Source organism: Lepidothrix coronata, unplaced genomic scaffold (assembly GCF_001604755.1).
Source record: "Lepidothrix coronata isolate B3197 unplaced genomic scaffold, Lepidothrix_coronata-1.0 Scaffold40, whole genome shotgun sequence".
NCBI classification, from domain to species: domain Eukaryota; kingdom Metazoa; phylum Chordata; class Aves; order Passeriformes; family Pipridae; genus Lepidothrix; species Lepidothrix coronata.
In genome coordinates, this window is record NW_016690220.1 from 897,607 (window position 1) to 919,630 (window position 22,024).

Sequence of the window (22,024 nt, forward strand, 5' to 3'; positions counted from 1 at the left end):
CTTTCAAATATAATACCTTTGTAAAAGCACTGGGCTTGTAAATGCAGACAGAATGGGAGATAGCTCCCCAGTGTGTCAGCATAAGTAATTAGGGGACAGGGCCAGTATGTGGCTGTGAAAAGGTGACAGGGCCACCTGCCGTTCATGCTCTGCTGGTGTGCAGGATGCTGGACTCATGCACTGGGGTTGCTGGTGCTGGGCTCCCTGTTACAGAGCCCTTCATGTGTCAGGCCAGCATACTGCTCTTCCTGTGTGAAACAGGATGGGCATTCCACCTTCTGCTGTCCTGGTACTTCAAACAGGTATAGGGGCACTTCTTACATGTACAGGGGTGCTTTCCTGTACATCACAACAGGACATCTGATTCCATACAGGAATTTCCACATTGGGTTTCCCTGTTTAATTTCAATAACCAATTAATCCTGACCAGTAATCCAAGCCTGCTGGCAAGTTTATTATCTTAATTTTGAAAAATGATTAGGCTTTTTTTTTCTTTGAATATCAGTCATAAAAACACAGTGCAGCTCCCCTGCTTCCTGACAGCACTGTGTAGGTTGGCTTGCTTTCAGTGTAAGTGACAGAGGGCACAAAATAAAAATAACTTTCACTGGAATGGCTAGGAACAGATAAGCTGTGGGGAGAGGAATGCTTTGATTTTAAATTAGATCCTAAAGTTAGCTGGATATGCTGCAGTATAACTTAAGGGGGAAACTTGCTGTGTGATCTGCAGGGTTTTGTGCGAGAGCTGTTGTGAGCCTTAACAATAGGAATGGGTCGATTGTCCTACTGAATTCCTATTCCTAGGGAAAACTATCTAGATAGAAATCTTAGATGCCCTAATTAGAGAATACTTAATGATATGCCATTTCTCTTTGCTGTTTTCTAATTTGGGCTTCTTTATGCTGTGCAAACTGTGTTCAGAAGCAGCTGCTGTTTGTGGTTTGTGCTCTGCTCCCCCACATGAGTGCAGTACCTGCCTTCTAGAGAGCCCTTGAGTTTTGCTGGAGGACTTGGGCATACAAAAGAGAAGGGGCAAGACCTCTTCAGCCCAGCCATTTATGACACTGTGGCACTTTCTGCAACATATCCTGCTATCAGGAACTGTGCATTGCATTTATAGAAAATAAAGAAATGCTCCAAGGGACCTGACCTGATGCAATTCCCTTTATACATTCCATGACATTGCGTTTCCTTCAGCATGCCCATGCTGTGGTTCTGCTTTGGGTTTCTTTACAGAAATATCTGGCTCAGTTTTTGCGTGTCCATCTTGTAACTTTACATCTATGTGTCTTTGACTGCCTTTTCAGCACTGAAGAGTGGGGGGGGCTTTAAAACCTGAGGGATGGAGCTAGGAGAAACTCCAACAGCTGCTGCATTTGTCTTCTCTAACATAAGAGCACAGAGTAGCTATTTTAACTTAATCTAAGATTAATCTTAATCTTATGCAGTGCAACCATGGGACACAACTGTGACAAGGCAGGCAGAATCAAAACCCTGTATGACATTTGTGAGCTCTAAAAGCTCCACCAGCAGTACTGTGGATGTTTTAAATGGTAAGATTTCAAGTGAAGAATTAAGAGTTCATGAATATTTAGATGCTGGTTTTGTTTTACAGAACTATTTTCATGCCAGTGATTGAAGATCCAAAAAAGATATCTCCCCACAATCTCTTCTTTAAGACATTGAGTCTTAAAGGGATAACAGCATTAGCAATACCCGATGATCCACTGAGGCTTCAGGTAGAACTGATTCCATTGTATTCAAACCCATAAAATCTCCTGTCATAAAGACAAGGAATAAAATGGAAAGGTAAATGCCAGCACTGAGTTACCCAGGTAAACTACCCCCAGCTTTCTGGTTTTTTTACATTTGGTTGAAAATAATATTAGTCACAATTAGCAAAAGTAAAGGACTTAGAAACAGCTGATGTCAAATTAAGAAAGTATTCTGAACTTCAGCTTCATGGAATTTCATGGAATTTCTCAGTCATCTTCTTAAAGGATTACTGAAATAGAGGCAAAAAGTACATCAGCCTTCGAAACTGAATTGCTTTGGCTGTTGGGAGGAGTGGGAGGCAATTAGCATAGAAAACAAGCAGCAGCATATCAGAAAGTCTCTTTGTAGGCTTTGGTGTTCCTGTTTCTGTGATCCTTTCCAGTGGACAAGGGCATAAGTTGGGGGTTTGAAGTCTCAGCAATGGATGTGTGCAGGGGAAACCACATCTGTCATAAACACATGTCATACAGCATGTGTTGATACTCTCACAAATATGCAGCAACTGCTACTGCTTATGGGGAAAGAAGGGGAAGTTGAAAAGGCATTTACCTTTCATCTTGATGCAAAATTCGCCCAATAGATTTTCCAGCTCTGCTTCTATGGTACACATGTTCTGTGTTGGATAGGAGAACAGTGAGGTCAGACAAACTCTCTTTGGGCCTTTTTTTTTTTTTCCTTTTTTAAGGTCTATTTGGAAGGATAGATTTTGTTATACAAATGAAAGATATTCTGCAATAAAATCAATCTCAAAGCTATCTTTGCTGTTTAGCTAGGTCTGACCCTAAAAATGGCAGCTGAGCTGTGCTTGCTTGCACTGACACTGAATACAATCCCGTGCTCTTCTGCTGCTGCATACTAATCCTCCTGTTGGCAGAGGGAAGCTGTGGCCCTTGGAGCATAACCTGGTCATTGTCCTGGCCCTCTCCAGCTAGGACATGTGCCAGCAGCAGCTCCATGCCAAACTGGCTCCCAGCACGATTTAATCTCTCAAGAAATATGGACTACATTAAGAAAAAAGACTATGGGAGACGGGTATCGGACCCTTTCCAGTTTTTCCTTCAGATTTTGGAAGGTTGTCACAGCGTGACAGCATTGACAGCGTGGGATGTTTGCAACACTATTAGACTGTTGTCCTGTTGTTAATCTCCTGCCTGTTTAATAAAATAAATCTTGATCACAGCAAGTAAAACAGGTAGGATGCAGCACATGTCTGTATACACATGGGTTTCAGTCCATCCCTAAATCTGCGGGTGGGAAGGAGCTGGTTGGAGTGTAAGTGGGTTTGGCGCAGATTTACGCTTTTGTTCTTGTGCTGCAGTTCCCGGGTATAACCCAGTGCTCATAGAGCATAAACTGTTATTTCAAGCAACTCTTCAGGCCCATGTAACCTTTCTTTGTAAGTCATCATGTATTCACCTGAAGACAAACGAATAGTAATTATTCTTCTTTACTTGCTTTGCTTTTAATTCTTCTACGTGGATGAAACTCTCCCTGAAATCAGTGACGAAGTTCCCATGGCTTTCAAACACTGTGAGAGTAAAAAGAATAAACTGATGAGGATGTACCTCTGTGTACTCCTTGTAGCTCCTGTTGATTTCTGTTAAACTCTCTCGAGCTGCTTTGCTGGCAGGAGACATCGCAAAGGCTTGCTTCATTTTGCTGGCACCATCACAGAGACGCTTTTGGATACAATAGGCTTCATAAAGCTCATCCACCTAGCGGGAACAAGGAAAGTGCATTTAAAAAAAAAAAAAGAAGCATAAAACCCAGCAAAATAAAGCCAATGCAATGAAGTAATTTGCATTAAAAGGAAACTCAGCCAAACCGTTAGATCCAATGGAGGGGCTGAGGAAATGAAGGTGTAATACTGTTTCAGTCTATGTGAAAGAAACACAAGATGAAAATAACTTCCACTGCAAAAGTCTCAATACAGCAACAGTAGATGTTGCCAGCAATTCACCTGCTTGCCCTGCATGCCTTTAAGTATTGCTACTCCCCATCTCCCACTCCGGTAGAGTACAATTGTGCTTCCTGTACAATTGTACGGGACAGCAGGCGTGCAAGCAAGCTTCTCAAATATTAGGGTGAGGAGAAGGACAGGAATGGAAGAAGCTGTCTCTTTTTTCTGCTTCTAATGTCCCTGCTAAAACAAGATGATATTTTTTTACCCAAAATAACCTTTTTCCCTTGTTATCTCTGACATCAAGAGATCACCCTGTGCCCCGTGATGCTTCTGTTCAGTAGTGGATTTTTATAGCAGCATTTCTCCCTGTGAAATCCAGCACCTTGGCTTCATCAGTCTATGACTTTGTGTTGCTGCATTAGAGATGGACCTGATGTGACAATCCAGACATGTTCCAAATCCCATTTTCCAAGCCTGCTTAACCACTAACAAAAGTGTTGTTGCTGATTTGTTTGGAACAGGACTTGTCTTCCTGATGGCTTCAAAGCCTTAGGTTGATTTTTACAAGGCAATCTTGGATACCCAGTGGCTGAAGCCTCTGACTTGAGGGCACCCTAACCAAAACAGGGAATGCTTTGCAAAGTGAAAGAGTTCAGCAGAAGGTAATGGAGGCACACATAGTATTTTGCCATTTTGAAGTTATAAAAAGTTCTGCAGTCATACCCACTCTTATTTCTCTTGCAAGTCAGCAAGCTAAAAACAGCTACTATAAATAGCTATCACTTGGTATTTACTTCCGCCATCAGAGTGGAGCATTAGCCTGGGATTGATATCCTGCTCCCACCCATGTGAGCATGGCTAGGACAGGCTCATCTGCTCTCCAAATATGTGGGATCTGCTCCTGTGCATCCCATTCTCCTCACTTTCCTTCCTCTACAGAGCAGCAGCAGGTAGAGGACAGAAGGCATTCCTGTGGCCTTGAAAACATACTGCTAAAAAAGATCATCTCTATCATTAGAAAGAAAGACATTTCTTCATCTGCCCAAGCCTATAAGCTTTAATAGCACACAGCTCGGTTCCTTTTGTCTCTGTTGCTGTGGGTTACAGAAAGTGAACTAATGTACTCAGCAAGCTTGAGTAATGCTGACCAGCATTACCTCTTGTGTTTGGAGCTTTTCAGTCTTATTATAAGCTGAGAAACCATTAGCTCTGAGCAGGGGCTGGAGTGGGAAGGACTTGAATGGAAATGTTCTTCAAGTACTAATTTTTGCCATTCATGTTGCCAGCAAGAGAGTAGGTGGCTTGGGGAACAAAATTTTAGTCTATCACCTTATGATTTATATTTTTATTTTCGGCTCCAAGAGTAAGAGAAGACTGAAGTGAAAAGGTTTGGATAGGTTGTCATAATTGGAGCACTTCAAGCTGTGCAAACGCTTTTCAAATGACTCTCAAAAGATATTTCATCTGTCAAAAATAATTCATTCCTTTGTCAGGCTCAGAAAAGTAACTAATTGCTAGCAGGTATGTTTATAATAAGAGAATACACGCCATGGATTTTGTCCAGCTTTAAAACATATTAGTGTAAATCATGAGTACCTCTACCGAATATTCTCACCGATATATTCAAATGGATGTGGGCCCCAAACCATGCAGCAAAAGCATTAGCAGTGAATCCAGGAATAAATCCAAACTAGCTGCTGTGTGTGCTAGAGATAACTGCTGAATTAAATTACTTTCAGATGCAACTCTCTTTCTACCTATATGCATGCAGTGAGATAGATTTTTCCCAGCAAGTCTCCAACCCTGTATTCTCTCTGTAGCTAAAAGCATGCAGGAGTGTCTCAGGGCATGGCTGGACCTTGGGGTTTACAAACCATGTGGGAACCCTTTCTTTGGCTCCAACCACCAGCCTATCATGGAAAAAATACCAAATCTGGGAGAGGTTTTGTCAAGACAGCCTCCTCAGTGCAGAGGGGTAGCAGGAGGCCAAGGGTTTGTTTTCCTAATAACATAGGAACAGATGCAGAAGCAAGATGATAGGAGAGCTCATTACCTTGCTAATGTGGAACTCCAGCCTTCTCATGTATCTTTCGACTGCTTTGATTTGCTGAAAGAAAGAAAAAGGCTGATGGTGAGGCACATTTAAATAAATCAGTAAGACACTGACAGGCTAGATCAGCTAGTCCCCATGGATCTGAGAAACTCCTCCTTAAAACGCACCAGACCACGAGTCTGGAATCAGTTGTCCCACCTTACTATTGTTAAGCTGCTGTAGACAATGGAGCTCCCTGACCTCTATACCTAACATATATTTTTAAACAAAAAAGAGTTTTAGTTTGGTGGGATTTCTCTAGGTTTTTCTATTTATTAAAAAAAAAAAAAAGAAAATTTAAAAAATCAGAGCTTTTTTTTTAGCCTAAAAAATAATATTTTCAATACTCTGAAAACCTGTATTAAAATTGATCAGGTTCTGCATTTCAAAATCCATTCTCATCCTTAGCAAACTGGTTTTGACCATAAACCCAAGCTTGGCATTTTGACTGAAAAAAAAAAAAAAAGTCAGACTTGTTCAGGAAATATTTTTGAAAGTTTTCCTTTTCTCTCACCCAAATTTTCCTGCAGGGAAAAAATATTTTTGAAAATTTTCCTTTTCTCTCACCCAAATTTTCCTACAGGGAAAAAATATTTTCAATTTTTCCCTCCTCAGAAATGACAGAAGCAGGAATTAACTGGGGCCTGACCCAGCCCCCAGGCCCCACAGTGTGCCCTTGCCAGCCCCCATCCACCTGGAGCTGGCTGGGCAAGGTTGCACAAGGCAATGGATTTAAAGTCTATCAGATGACAGAAATAGGAGGTCTTACTCCTCCACTTCCTTCCTTCCCTGGCTAGGATCTGCCTCTTTTCCTGTGCCCATTTCAGAGCCAGTTTGACCCAGCAGTCCTCAGAAAAAGGTCGATGGGGTACATTTGATGCCGGGTTAGTGAGCACAGCTGGCTGGTGGAGATACTGGGCAATATCAGAGCCCCTGGGAAGAGAAGGGGAGTAGGGTTTCTTCCTTTGAAAGTGCAAATAACCAGGTAACTTCTCCCTCAACAGTGTTAGTTGGCATGGCTGGTAGATCTGCCTGACAGAGGTTTGCCATGCCAGCTATGTACACTGTATGGTTCCTAATGTTTCCTTGCAAAATGAGTGTCAAAGGGAGTAACATACCTTATCTAAATCATACAGGACTCCCTGCAACAGAAAACATGAAACTGTTATTAATTTTGCAACATCACAAAAAAGTAATGTTTGCCAGTCAATAGAAATCACAAACGACCATGGCTAGAAGAGAACCAGTACAAATTCCCTATATCCCACTCCCATCCCCTGGCTGCTCCAGCACCTCAAGAAGGTCACTGTGCATCTACACGATGACAAACCATGACACGTACCAGGCGTGAGTTTCTTTTCATGTCTTTTAACTGAGTAGTCAACTTATCCAGCTCTGTCTGGTGAACTTCCAGATACTCACTGCAAACACAAACCAGAGAAGGAGGTATGAGCTCTGCAGCACATACCAAGCTGGCTGATGACCATCCTAAAAGAAAATCTTCCCAACAAATGGTTTTCCTCACTGGATGTGTTTACAGACAAAAACTCATTTACATTGATCTGTCTCAAAAGCAGCTCCCTGCTGCCTTTTTGGGAATAAATAGAAGCCACTTATTTAACTGTGTATAAGAGCTCGGTGTTTTCTTTACACTGAACAACCAGTTTCAAGTAAGCTAATCTGTTGCTTAGTTTATGGGCTGGTGCCTTCCAGTCACTGCCCTTGTATCTGGCTAATAAAAGCCCTGTTATCATCTGGGATGTTATCCCAAAGGTGATATAAGCATTTGATAGGATGCTAGGAAATTCAGAGGGCAAAAAAAATCTAATGTTGAAATCGCAGACTTTGGGAGCTTTACATGAAATGTGAATGGAAATGGGATTCTGCCTCCTGTATTCCTGCTTCCCATACAAATATTTCAGATCCTAAGTGTTACAATCCAGGCTTCAAGAGGTGTATGTTCCTCTCCCATGAGGAAGGATTCCTGTTCTTGTGATATGCTTCTCCAGACTCTAAAATGCCACAGAAAGCTTCAATCAACAAGCAGGGTAAAGGTTCTTACTCCAGGCCACTCTTCAAGGCTTGGTAGACCTCTTCCATCCTTTTAGGCTGGGGCTCTTTGGGTGTGGTGCTGTTCTTATGGCCCAAATTATGCATTTTCTTCACCTTTGCTTGGGGCTTCTTGAGCGCAGAGGAATTTTCAATAAAGGAATTACACCTGCAAAATGAACATCAAAGAGGAAGAAATCCCTATAAATCATAGAAATTTCAAAGTAGCATAGCTTGAAGAAATCTTCTGATATTATATCTCCCAGCAGAAAGGAATCTGCTTCTGTGTCTGCCAGTTAAAGGACTGCATTTGTTTACCGTTTAAGAGTCTGAGTAGCCTGGGACATGCGCTCTCAGCTTTTAATGTGCCCATTGCCTTTCCAAGACACAAATGCTCATCTGGAAATGCCAGGCTGAGTCTGAGGCTCATCAGATATTTCTCTGCCTTATACCGTGCCTGCCCTAACTCACATTGCTTAGCCAAAGCCATGAGAGGGCTGAGCTACAACCAGCTGCTAAAAAGAAAGGGGAGCCCAGATAATCTCAGGTGTAAAGCCTGTGGACTCCTAAGAAAGACTGGGACTTGGTTAAGAGCGCTTCTGGAGGATAGTATCAGACCACTGATCTTCAGTATGGACCATAGGTAGCTCTGTATAGCAAAGGGAGTACACTTGTGTTGCATGTAGGTGCCTCTTTGGTGACTTTACTAGGGGGTAGGTCAGCATTTAACAACCATGACTACTTGGGCCCTCAATGGGAGGCAACCCTTTGCCCACCATTCCTCCTCAGTTACTAAGTGATGGTCTGGCACTGGGAGACTACACAAGTTAAAATTAATTGTAAAGCAGCCTCTGAGGGCATCAGGGATTGAATGACTTGGCAGGTGCCTGACTCAAAGCCATAAGTCCTGTCTAACTAAAGGGTGGTGCATGTAAAGGCTCCACAGCCAAGCTGAGGGAAACAGCATTGTTTTGAATTCATAGCAACGCAGCAAGGAGAAAACTGTCTTTTAGGTAGCAGCGGTCTTAAACTGGGGGCAGTGGGAAGTGTTTCATGTTCCTGCACATTTCACATGTTGAAAAGATCACTGCCTAAGTTAGTTAAGTTAAAATGATTCTCTAAAATTCACTCACAGCTCTGAGGCGTGTGAGGAGGCCCTGCATTAATGGTGGAGAGGCAAACAGGCACTTGTAGTTCAGGCAGAGGGTAATAGCTTAGTTATACAAACAATATATAGAGACATTTAAGCTTAGGACACTTTATTTGGCAAGTCAGAGAGAAAGAAGTCCTCTCTCACCTCTTTTCCACCTTCAGCCCCTAAACCCCAGGGCTCCCTTAGGGCCTGATTTCAAAATTCCCCTTAGAGAAAAAGAGCACTTGCCTGGACCGTCTTTCCTGAAGCCCACTGAAGCCAGCAAAGGACTGGCTTCTAATAATCCCATTAGGACCTCCTGGGGAGAATGAATGTGATCCTATTGACATGATTTCAGGGAGCCTGGAAGATATTCCTGAAAAACAACAGAAAGCATGTCAGTAACGATGGAGAGTAAGAGACAGGCAGTGAGCGTGGGATAGCCTGGTGTCCATTAGGGAAGGTGAGGAGTAACTGAACCCCACGAGGTTCTGCGAGGAGCCAGGGCATGAATCTTTCTGAATCGCCAAATCATCCCTGATTGGGACCAAACAAATTGGTCCTATTTTAATTCTGACTTACAGCACAGCATCTATTGAAAATGTGCCAGAGACACAAAGAGGGTCTGGATGTGGCACTAGAAACAACTTCAGCGTGATAACCCCTTGATTTCTGCCATGCCTGGCATGCTTCACCCCCAGCTCCAGCGTCTCCATTTGCTACATCAGGGTGTCCTGGAAGTTATTTTGGGGCATGCAGTGCTCTTAGGGGGCACTCGCCATCACTGCAAAGTGTGATAATGTATAATAAAAAAAAAACAGGGTTCATTCAGCATGAATCAAATCCTGCAGCTACCTTTTGATCCTTGCTTGTCTTCCCCATGGCTGTTCTCACTTGGCTGCTGAGAAGGAAGATGCAGTGGCTGTATGCACAGCCATGATGTGCTGTGATGAGAGAGGGATGCTCTCCACTGGGAAGAGAGATGACTAAATAAGCTCCAGGCACTGTATGCTCTGCATTTCATGTGTCCAGTGGAGCCTCAGCAGAGAGGAAGCCCTGCGTGTGTGCTCATTTCCAATGCCCATCTTACAATCTGCACCAAAGCAAGGTGATTTCAATCCACCCACAAATAAATAGCAAAGTGCTATGGCTCACAGCAACTCCATCACCTACCACAAGGGGAAGGGGGATGCCTCCCTCTTCCTTTCATCCTTAATGCACTGTTTTCTTTGTCTCTGCCCTCAGCAGACAATTAAGTTGATTTTTCTGCTGACTTGTTTTTGTGCTTCTCTGGCAAGAGGAATGGCCTCACTGATCAGTGTGAGGAGTACCACGGCCAGCAGAGGCTAGGCACCAGGGTAGGGAACAGGAGGGGAAGGGGGATTTGTGGAGAAGAGGACACTGGTCAGCGGGTGCTGCCAGACACTGGCTCCCTAATCTCACATGACCCATCTTCTCACCGTCTCCATCCTTCCTGGGATGTCAGCACGGCTGCTGACGCCATTATGCAGTGAAATGGACTGAGAAACTAGGCCAGCTTAAAAATAACCTGACAGAAAATGAAAAAGGGGGCTTTTTATAGTTTTTTTCCATCTATTTTAAAAGCTGGACCCAGCCTGCCCCATGGCCCCAGTTCATTTCACTCCAACAGCTGGTGCCGAAGCAGTAGAGTGTGGCGGGGGTTAGACAGAGCTGATGTTCTGTGAAACTGTGACCTACAGGGCTGATGAGGTGACAGTGAGTCTAAACCACCCTCTCATCCCCACAGAGGAGTGTCCAAAAAAGAAGCCACTTGTGAAGGCCACAAATTTGCAATGTAAGCCTTCACAACGGAACATATTTATTAAAGATAAGCACCAGAGCTACGTGGTGCTTGCATGGCAAACACTCACTGCAGAAAGCAAATACGTGGGAAAACATTGTGCACAGATGAGTTATATTTAATATGCAGCATTGAGCTGGGCAAATACTCTTTGAGGTGGCGATATGTGCCATGGAGAGCTACTGCTTCTCTGTGGAGGAGACTGCATTGCCTTTGTCAGGAATATTTCTGCAAGAGCTCTGCCAGGAACACTTCCAGTCTCAGCATTGCCAGTGCTACTGCTATTGAGATGTTTTCTCCATTGCACAACCAAACTAGCACATATCTTTCTGTTTCGGAAGCAAGGGCTGCCACCCCGGACAGCCTCAGAGATATCACCTGGGTGTGCAGTCAAGGGCAGTTTTCTCCTCCACTATGGTCAGCAGATAACAGTACTCCACCATTCATGTCACCGGCCTAGCCTGGATACAGCCCATCCAGCTCAGGGCTCAGTTTAACCACAGCAGGGATAAACCCTTGGGACAGAGAAGTCCCTCTCAGGCAGACCAGGACCACAAGCACATGTATTGGGCGGAAATCCACAGGCAGGAGAGACCGGGGAGAGAGTGGGAGCCAGAGAAGCTCAGGAGCAGCTGCTCCTCAGAAGTTCAGAAGAAACCGCAGTGAGGATGTGCTTTGGCTAACTCACACAGGGATAAACATGCTGCAGCCACAGCTGGAGATACTTGTGTCTGGTCAATGAGAGCCCACATCTGGCCCTACACTCAGCCCTAGCTCTGTAAGGTTCTCAGCACACCTCTGCAGGACTGAGCTCTGCTCAGGCTTGCTGATATCTGGCACAGCACTTGCCCGAAGGCATTTTTCAGCTTCCAGGGTCAAACCTCATGTCCCTGTAGATGGCACGGGGTCTCCTTGTGCCAGCTCATGCCTAACAGCTCGAACTCCACTGAGAACCAGCTCCTGAGAGACACAGCAGAAATAACATGATCACAGTCTTCTGAGGGTCTGTGCAGCAATTTCCCTTTGGTTTTGCAAATAACCTTAAGATAGTCAGGCTGCAATCTGTACATTCCCACTTACACACAAGGATTTGCATTAAAAGTCAGGTCCAGAGAACCAAGGAGCAGAAAATCCCTTGCAAGTGTTCAGCACTTGCATGGCTTGACAGGATGATTAACACACACCCCCCCTGACAGCATCTGGAGACCTATGAGGGTAGAAGCTAAACAACACTGACGGTCAGAGGAGATTTAACTGCATGAACATCATCCATTCTTTAAAAAATAAGAGGAATAAAACAAAACTTGAACTTGGGTGCTAATCATGACTGCATTAACTATAAAACGTAATTACTTTAGATTCAAAACTGTTGTCAAAATTCTAACATCTTGTGCAGGATGAGTCTCTTCTGTATTAAAGTGAACAGAAGATGAATGTATTTCACTCAACAAAATCTTAGTGTCCATGTGTGACTGTGTGCATACACAACTGAACTGTTTCGGTTTTCTTTTCCTTTGGGAAAACTTAAAAAATAAATAATTTTTGAAAAGGAATGCACTTATTTATTTTCTTTATTTTGCTCAAGCACTCAAATGGCTTTGCAAGGCTTTAGTAGCTAAGACTTTCCTCAAAATACCAGAAAGAAATGTTCAAGAAGTGCAATTCAAATGCAAATTAAAGACCTGCCTGGAGCTAGTTTTGCTTTGCTTTTGCATAAAATGGTCAGAACTAAGAGCCCAGATAGGCTTGTGGCCTCTCCCTATATATTATACATAACCTTGGTGAATAATGTATGTTTAATTTCTGTACAGAACAAAACTGATATAAAAGGAGGTAACAGAGTCAGAACTGATGAAATCACCCAGTTCTGTTCAGTTATTTTCCATTGGTCAGATTAGATATTAACTCTATTGTACAAAACCAATCTGTTCTTAAGATTTAAACTTATATTGCTGACATCTCAGATATTTCCAACCAACCTCACAAAATTGCACTGACTCTGCCATGCAGCAGCAGCCCCTCAGCCCAGATTCATGTAGACAATGGCTGCACGTGGGCACAGCATTGATGAGTTATTTATGATACCTACATCCAGCAAATACACTTTGAGTGATGAGTATTGGTCACATTGTTGTGATATACTTTGTTGAGGGAGATTTATTTTCCTGCTTCTTAAACCATTCACGGGGCTCTGTGCTATTGACTAAATAAACCTACCTCTGAATTTAATAATAGTTTTATCCTGATTACATGCATGGATGTAGTTGCTAGTATAATTTCAGTAAGGCTCGGCCCACAAGGACTTACCCACAGCTGAACTGACCTGACTGGTATCCCCACAGCTGAACACTACTAAGGGATTTTGGTGGTATGCCAACGCAGAGATCAAGTTTCTAAGTCTACATTTAGCAGTTACATGATATAATGCTACTGTTTTCTAGATACGGTATAAATTTTGCTCTCAATATAAAGCATGTTGCACATCTAAAATGGTATTAAATGCTTTTGAGATTTGAGATCCACTTCAGCAGTGGATGCAATGAGTATTCTTACACTTTTAAATCTATGTAGCTAATGAACCAGTGATGCTACATTTTAAAAAGACACCAGTCTCCTTATTGCTAATATAAGCAGGCCCTGTGTAAAAGTATAATTAATGTAATTAGCACTGCTCGTGCTAAGTGCATGGCAGTTGAATGATGAGCCCATCAGTGAGTCAAGGGATAAGGTGAAATCCTATCAGTTCTCTTCTGCCCTATTCACTGACAGCTTGCAGCAGGGAATGGCAGATAATTGATGATGTCTCTGTCCCTGAGGAAATAAAAGTCCCCTCTCTCAGCTCTCCTTTCAGTCTGGAAACAGGGAAACAGCTGAGCCTGAGCTAATTAGAGGGGATGGGACCATCAGGCCCATCACTTCCACAGAGCTGCCCTCTCTTCATCACCCTCAGCACAGAACTCTACCTCCCACAATGCTGAAATATTTGATAAACAGTGCGGACTTTGAACTAAGCTGAGAGAAGGAAAATTCCATCAGAAACACATTTGCTAAATCTAGACTGACTTTCTGTCCAGTCCCTTTCTATTTGCTTTTTCCCCCAAGACCAATCTAGCAAAGATATTTTTTGTTCACCACATGAATGAGAGGAAGTTGGTTTTGCTAGACAGGCACTAGCAATCATACAAAGCTGCAATATACTAGTGGTGATGATGCTCTTGATTCTTCCTGCTCCCTCCCTCCCCCCAGCTACAGTTATGGGTCTAGGGCTTGCTGTAGGTTGTTAGGGAGCTGTCTGCAGCTGAGGGTTCAAGGAATAAAGGCTTCGAGGACACTTGGGGATTATACATAATCCTTGATTAAATGAGAATGTGGGGTAGGTCTCAATGACTGAAAGGATCCTTGATAATATTTTCCTATTTTCATGGTTCAAGGTCCATTCTGTATCCAAGAAGCTGTAATTCCTTCAGTTAGATGGTATGTTGATTCTTCCGTCCATAAAAAATTGGTGATAATTATTTAGCTTAAGGGAAACTGAGAGGGTCCACTAATTAATGTGAGTGGATGGCTGCAGAAGTCAACTGATGGTGTTTTGCATGCTAGGAACATTTCTTATCTGCAAACCCAGGGTATGTCTGACAAATGAGCTGATATCTTCTAGACTAACAAAAGGAGATATCATCATTTGTGCCAAGGTCTAGCTTCTGCTTATTGGGCTGACTGGCCAGCCTACAAAGGTAATAACTCTTAAATGCAATAAGATGACATTTAGGAGCATGCATTTCCTAAAGAATAACCTAAATAAGGGAAGAAACCAATTATACCCTAGAAGTCATGTCCTCCCAGACAACTAATTCTTTCTGCTTTGCACTCATAAACCCAAAGAGCACAATTCAAGTCTAAAATTGTGCCAGTTCCGTTCAATGCTAAGCTTATTCAGTGCACCTTCAGCTGGTGTCGCTTGCTTTTGTAGTCTAAAGTCTAGTCGTTTTTATTATTTATTTTCCAACTCCTTCCTTCTGATTCAGTTGAATCACCTTGGCAATATGAGGCCAGCATGGCCAGTAGCCCAAATAACCACCTGGAATTTATGGTTTCCATGTTCCCTAGGCTCCTAGAAGGTACAGAGGTATGCATCTTGGATGAGAATGTAGACATTCTTGGAAGTTTTTTAATATAAAAATTTGACAATATGCAGGTAAGGGCACTCAGGAGCATTATAAATACTTGCACAAGAAATTTAATTCTTGTACAGGAGTTTTTGCATTTTCAGGACAAAAGCTTTTAGGCATTAGTAACTGGGCTCATAATTTCTGTATGTGTCAGGAACATTTCTGTGGGATGGGATCTCCTGGAAGCACCTGTAGAAAGGTGTTTTCTGTTGGTCATTTGATTACACAAATTATGACTTTCACGGCATTTTTTATTCTCCTAGTGATTGGGCTGCTTCTTCTTTGTGCAGGGTAGCATTTGCCAGAGTTGTACAAACACGTGAGCTCCATCTGAAGAACTATTCTTGGTTACCAGAATAAAATCATGTGCATTTGTTCCATCAAAGTCCAAGGCTAAGAGATATTCCTAAAGAGTAGCATATGGCTATACCGACAAGAACACTTCCCAAGTCTATATCAGCCGGTGAAAGGCCAGCAGATCTGTGAGCTTCAGATGTTAATTTTAGTGTGCCACGTGGGCTTACCAGCACGGCTGAGGAGAGCAGTACTGCACAGAGGAGATACAGCCAATCCTTCTCCTTCAAATGGGAGATGTGCCCACCCTGGGACATGCTTGGGTGGGCATCAAAGCCATTGGCAGCCATGTATTCCTGCCCCAGCACAAGGAGGCAAACTTCTGACCTACCTCTTGTAGCAACAAGAATCTTAGTTTAGCCCACTGCAGCTCATCCTGTCTTTGCTGAGGCAGGTCTCTTCCCCCATCATGGACATCCAAGCCTCGGCACTGGCTATCCAGCAGGATCTCTCTGCAGGCTTGCATGCGTTTTTCACTGATGACTTTATCTCCATCAGTGACACCTGCAGTGATTGTTTTATTAGCCATATTTTAATACCTTCAGTTTGGGTGGATTTAGTTTTTACAATTCACAAAGAAATGTTTATGCAACTCATGCATCTTTTAAAGCTCTTCTTGAGCACAAAGCTGTGAGCTTTGGTTTTTCATGCAGAAATGTCTGCCAGTGAGCACAAGGTGCTTATTACCTGTTTCTAATAAATGAAAATGTTAGCTAGAAAATGTTAGTATTTCAAATTTTAGCTTTTGTTTCAAATAATATTTTTCCCAAAACTTGATACTAATAGCAACACTTGTACTTTATGGTCTCATTTCTATAAGAACATTTTAAATGTTGCAGGTAAGGACATTTTCAACTCAAATGCTACAGTATTTGCTAGCTCATCACTAGACATCCTGAGCAGAAACGCAAATTGTCTACCATCTGGAATAGCTCGTGTTGTTTGTTCTGCTCCTCCTATCCAAACTAGATGATGTACATAAACCAAAAACCAATAGTAAGAGTAAGAAAAAAATCTAACAATACAGGTCAAGAGCAAAATGGTAAAATATACGAGGCTGTAAATCTATAGGGCCTGATACCTTATGCTCTCAGTGCAACATAGCTCCATAAATTCAGTAAGTCATCTTTCACACTAGTCTAGGTGCCAAAGTCAGTGTGGGGACTTTTAACTTCCTCTTTTATTTTTTACTGCAAAACATGCCTTTGGCTCCAATTCTCATCACCTCACTAGAACGCAGAAATAAGGATTGGCAGCAGCTAAGGTGAAAGCAGCACCCTTTTTGTCTCATACCATGGTTAGCTTTTTTCCTCCCCTTTTTACAGCTACTCCTTTACCAGAACTCTCAGCACATGCCCCGTTTCCCCATTTTTGTTGCCAGGGGAGCCACAAACTGCCTTTTCCTCCCCTTAAGCTCTCCTCAGAGAAAGACCTACACTGCTCCTTCCCCTTGGTAGAGCATGTGCCGGAAACCTAAGGAAATGCAAATGAGTTATTTCACTGTAATAAACCCAAGGAAAATAAATTTGATTCTAAATGGCTCCTGCACACAACAGATGGGTTCATGGCAGCTGACCTCCTTTTTTTTTTTCAGTTCCAAGATTTGTTTCATGCAGATGGCTGGGGCGAGTGTGTGCAGGAACCCACGTGGAACCCCCACTAATGCTGCTCCCGTACTGGAGACACCGGAGCACTGGAGACACAGAGCAATCATATTCAGCTGGAATTAGTGCAAATAAGCAAAATTTGGTCTATAACAGTACATACGAGTGTGGCTGAGGGATCAGAATCTGACCATCTAATTAGATTTGACATTCATTAATTTCAAACCCACCCCAGTATGCGGAATTATCTTTGACTAGAAGTCATCTCTAATTCTACTCATCATCGATAACTCTTTATGTCAATGTAAGATTTAATTAAAAACAAAGTCCCACTGTCATTCAAGTGCTGGCAAATAATCTAAAGAAAAAGCACTTCTGAAACCCAACTGACAACAATCTTCTCATGCTTTAAATCCACCTTGCACAAAATCTCTAACAAGCAGTTCAGCACAAGTGACCTGTGCACACAATTAATCATGCTCTCATTTCAGCAGTGCTACACAGCAGTAAAGGTGGAAGGCTTTGTGCTGCTCTGTTATCTACCCCTATATTAGGAGATAACCTACAAGGAGCAATCTTGTGAGCAGTATAAAGACTAGCAGGATGCAAAACGGGCTGTGGAAACATCCATCTAGCAATAGCCTGGCTACTTCTCTGCCTCTTTTGACATATGCCACTAAACACTGCCTGGTTGACCACATACATTGGGTAGAATTTTAATTTCTCATGTCACAAAGAGCGGCAAACCTATTGCCCACTTTTGCAAGCATTAACATTAGGGGACGACTAGGAACCCATGAGTGCTGCTGGTGGTCTCCCTTGTACTTTACTGACCAACAATAATGTCTGGGCAAGCCCATGAGTAACATCTGAGCACAAGCGGGTAAGTCAGCCCTGATGCCAACAGATGCAACTCCTGTGGGAGTCCTCTGGCAAAATCCGTGATGACTGAGCAGTGACCTAAATTTGCGTGTCAAGTATAAGCAGCAGAGTGGCTTCACTTTCTCGGACTGTGTAAGGAACGAACATAAAAATCTTCCCAGTGGCAGGAGAGAAAAGTAATGACCCAGCAGCATTTAACAGAAAATCGTCCTTAAGAGTGCTTCTTCCTTTAATTACTTCACACCAATATTTTTGCTGCTTACAACCTCATTTAACGCAGATTGTAGCAGCATGGGCAAGGACAGCAAGCTAAGGATACCATCTCTTTGCATCTGCAGCAAAGTAAATGCATCAAAGTAAACGCATGCAGGATGATTTGGGCAACCAGTGGGCTGCTCTAGAGATTATTTGTTTTGCTTCAGCCAAGGCAGAGACACTGTAGCTGTACTTGGTATCCACTCCAGGTGCGCTCTAATATAAGCATGAGTGAGCTAAATTAAACAAGTAAGACAGGCTTTTCATCCCTGAAAGGAAAGTAAAACATCATTGTTGTCCAATCCTTTCAGTCGCTAATGAGATAAAAATGCTTTGCTGCTCCTACTTAAGTATGTAGGATTAGGGTGACTTAAAACTCCCTGGATGTTTATGTGATCATTCTATTTCAAAGTGTGTCATAATGACACAATGCTCACAAAATATAGTTGAAGATACACCGTTACATGTCTTAGGACAGAAGATCTTAAAAGCTGGACAAGCATTGCAGAAACAGATTCATTTAATCTTTTTTACACCATACAAGTGTGACCATTTCAAGAGCATTGCCATAAAAGTCCTGAGTTACTTAATTTATATTTGGCTATAGCACACGTCTGAAGCTCTCTTCTAGTACATCAAGTAGCTGGTTGAACACTGTCCATGCTCAACCCAGAGAGACCGTGTGCTCTGATGCAACTCTCTTCTTTCTTGGCTTCAGTTCATTTAAATTCAAAACCTGACTCTTCTTACATATATGACTTTTAGCAAAATTTATTTAAAGTTATGGCAGAGGTTATTATTCTTTTGGCTACAGCATTTTAAGCTTTAAAAACTCTTGAAGGTACAGGAGATAAGAGTACGCATCTAATACCACCAAACTGCCTAAACTTCCCCCAAAACACCATCTTCTCAGGCCAGAATCATTAAAGGATCTGTAAGAAGCATCTGAAAGAGGATAAAGGGATAAGGGAAATCTATGCTAGGGAGACAGTCCCTCTTGAAAAAGCTTTGTTAATGACATTGGTACTGGAGAAGAGATTTGATGACCAATGGGGCAGCTCAGCAAAACCAAAAAGGTGATTGCTACGTGCAGATGTTTAAAAGGCACAGCTATTCCAGCCCTATCTCCCACTGTTTTCTTACACCAAGCAGTTGCAGCCCACCAGCACAAAAGAAGCAGGACAGCTTTACAGACACACAAGTGCTTACAGGAACCACTTGAAAAAAATATCTAGAATTTAGGGAGAATTGCTCTCCTTGCCACCGCTTTCTGAAACCACATTTCATTTCAGAACCTCTCAAGATGACTTGAAAATGTGCACTTGCAGCCCAGAAAGCCAACTGTACCCTGGGCTGCATCAAAGGCAGTGTGGTCAACAGGTCAAGGGACACAGTTCTGCCCCTCTACTCCACTCTGGTGAGACCCCACATCAAGTATTGTGCCTGTGTCTAGGAGCCTTCAGCACAGGAAAGACATGAACCTATTGGAACAAGTCCTGAATCTATTGGAACAAGTCCTGAGGAGAACCACAAAGATGATCAGAGGGATGGAGCACTTCTACAAAGACAGGCTCAGAGAGTTGGGATTGTTCAGCTGAAGAAGAGAAGGCTACAAGGAGACTTGATTGGAGCCTTTCTGTACTTGAAGGGGGCTTGTAAGACAAACGGGGTCAAACTTCTTAGCGGGGCCTGTAGCGATAGGACAAGAGGCAATGTTTTTAGAAGAGGGTAAATTTAGACTAGATACAAGGAAGAAGGTTTTTACAAGGGTATTGAAACACTGGAACATCTACAGCAGAGAGGCTGTAGGTGCCCCATTACTGGAAACATTGAAGGTTGACTTGGATTGGCCTTTGAGCAACCTGGTCTATTGGAAGGTGTCCCCACCCATGACAGGGGTGGGGTTGGAACGAGATGGCCTCTAAAGGTCCCTTCTGACCCAAACCATTCCATGACTCTAAGTTTCTCAGTACAGAAAAACTATTCTCTTCTGACTCTGCAAGAGCTTTCTGCTCCTTGGGACAAAGGAGGTTACACTGAGCAGTCACTGGCACAGATTTGTCTTGGGCCAGTTCGCGCTCTCTCACACAACTACTGTGCATATTTTGGGAAGCAGCATGGACCAAGGACCATTCCCAAAGCCGTCTTGGTGTGCTTTCCTCTTTTGAAGGACAGGGGATTTTAATGCCACAGACACAGGCTGGTCTTTGCCTGTTGCCATTACTTTCCAAGAACATTCCCAAATGCCTGTTATTTACTGTCACAGCCAAAGGCAATGAAAACCTGATGAAACTTTTAAATCTATGGTACGTAGATCTAGTCAGGTTAAACTGGTAAATTTAATCTGTAGTGGACATTAAAAAAAAAGAAATCTTGAGTTTAAAATGTCATACGCTCCAGCCTTGCTACAGGATTAGTCACCATTTGAGTCTTCTAGACACAGAGACATTACCAACAAACAGAGCATGAATTGAACAGATCTGACAGCATTAATTGTCACTGAACTACAAGGTAATTATCCTGGGTAATTTTTCATTGCACAAATTAAGGCAGCACATCTTGGTACATCCCTATTAATTCACAGTCTGCCATTTAAAAGAAAGACTTACCAGGGCCATCACAGGCTAAGGAAAAGCTTATAGGAGAGACCCTTGGCCTCCATTGCCCTTCCTTTCCTTCTCTGTTGAGATCTCTGCATTTTCCAAGTCACTAATGGACCAACGTTCAGGGTACAGGAAAAGGAGGATATCATGGATTGTCATGAGGATGGGAGACTATTTTGTTGTTTTGCCAACTATCTTCCTCACCTGGTGGTAGCATGACATGCTGCAAGAAATACAGTGGCTGGAGAAATCCTGCATACAGTGTTCAGTTTAACATAGGAGCTGTTACACTGGATCCACTGCTGCCACCTTCTCTACCAGTAAGGAAGATTTTCTTTTTAAGGGTAGAGCTAGGAAAGAATAGGAGGGAAAGCAACCTCTTGCTGGATAACTGCAGATGAAGAGCCATCCCTTCAGGGAGCTTATGTTGTCAGCATAGAGTATGGAAATCAAATGTATTGCAAGCACTTCCAATTCAGCACCTGCATGATGGAAACAAGGCTTTGTGGTCCAGCTGCCATCTGGGGAGGTGATGCCAATGTCTCCCTCTGATTTCAAAGAAAGCAAATCTTAGTATATGCAGGCAGAATTTTAAGCTGATTATTCTCTACCCTCAGCTGAGTCTTAGCATTTTTAATATAGCTTTGGTTCGGTTTTGTGAAGCACAGATGACTCAGTGAGCATTTCCAGCTCTTGGCTTTATTAATCTGAACATCTAATAACATAAACATTCATTTCTGTTTACTTTAGCAGACATCTATTCTTATTCATAGGATTTTGTGTATATCTAAGTAGATGTGGCCTGTAAATGTCACGCTGAATTCAGGGAAAAAAGCCTCATGGATCAAAGAGCGCCTCAGAGCCAATTGCTTCCTATCCCACAATCAAATCTGTGTGAAAACTCAAGTCCTCCTTTGAGCTAACACTATTTTGCGGATGTACTGAACGACAAGGAAAGGGCAGTCAGTCATGCAGGACGACACATTATACACTTAATTGAGCATTGGCATCTTTTCAACAGCATCATCACCCACTGATGTGCCTGTATGGTCGGGAAAGTGCACAAGGATAGCTGTCGATACCATGATCCAGCGATGCCTGCAGGGATGAGCAGAGAAAAAGGTGTGTCCATACCCAGGGGGACTCCTTGCCAAAGGCTACTTGCAGGGATATTATTACACAAAGCTGTAACATCCGACCCTACTTCTGTACCACAATTAAAGTTTTAAAACCAAACATTTTAAAGTTAAACACCAACAGAGCATGTCAAGTTGCTTAATTATGGAAGAGGCCTTTTTCCTAATGTTATATAATAATATATAATGGCCAGTCTTCGCGAGCGAAGATTTCGGAAAGGTCATTAACCCTTCGAGCCTGCACAGT

At 42.7% G+C, this 22,024-nt stretch overlaps 1 protein-coding gene across 1 annotated transcript in view; it reads right to left on the minus strand.

Annotated features, from left to right (window-relative positions):
• Nucleotides 1-22,024, minus strand: part of FAM65B (family with sequence similarity 65 member B) — a 68,681-nt gene that overhangs the window by 25,491 nt on the left and 21,166 nt on the right. The window contains exons 2-8 of the mRNA XM_017813222.1: nt 9,202-9,328; nt 7,834-7,989; nt 7,114-7,192; nt 6,890-6,913; nt 5,733-5,786; nt 3,342-3,491; nt 2,326-2,389 (exon numbers count right to left, since the gene is read on the minus strand). Of these exons, the coding sequence (XP_017668711.1) occupies nt 2,326-2,389; nt 3,342-3,491; nt 5,733-5,786; nt 6,890-6,913; nt 7,114-7,192; nt 7,834-7,989; nt 9,202-9,328 (654 nt within the window). The remainder of the gene's footprint in view (nt 1-2,325; nt 2,390-3,341; nt 3,492-5,732; nt 5,787-6,889; nt 6,914-7,113; nt 7,193-7,833; nt 7,990-9,201; nt 9,329-22,024) is intronic.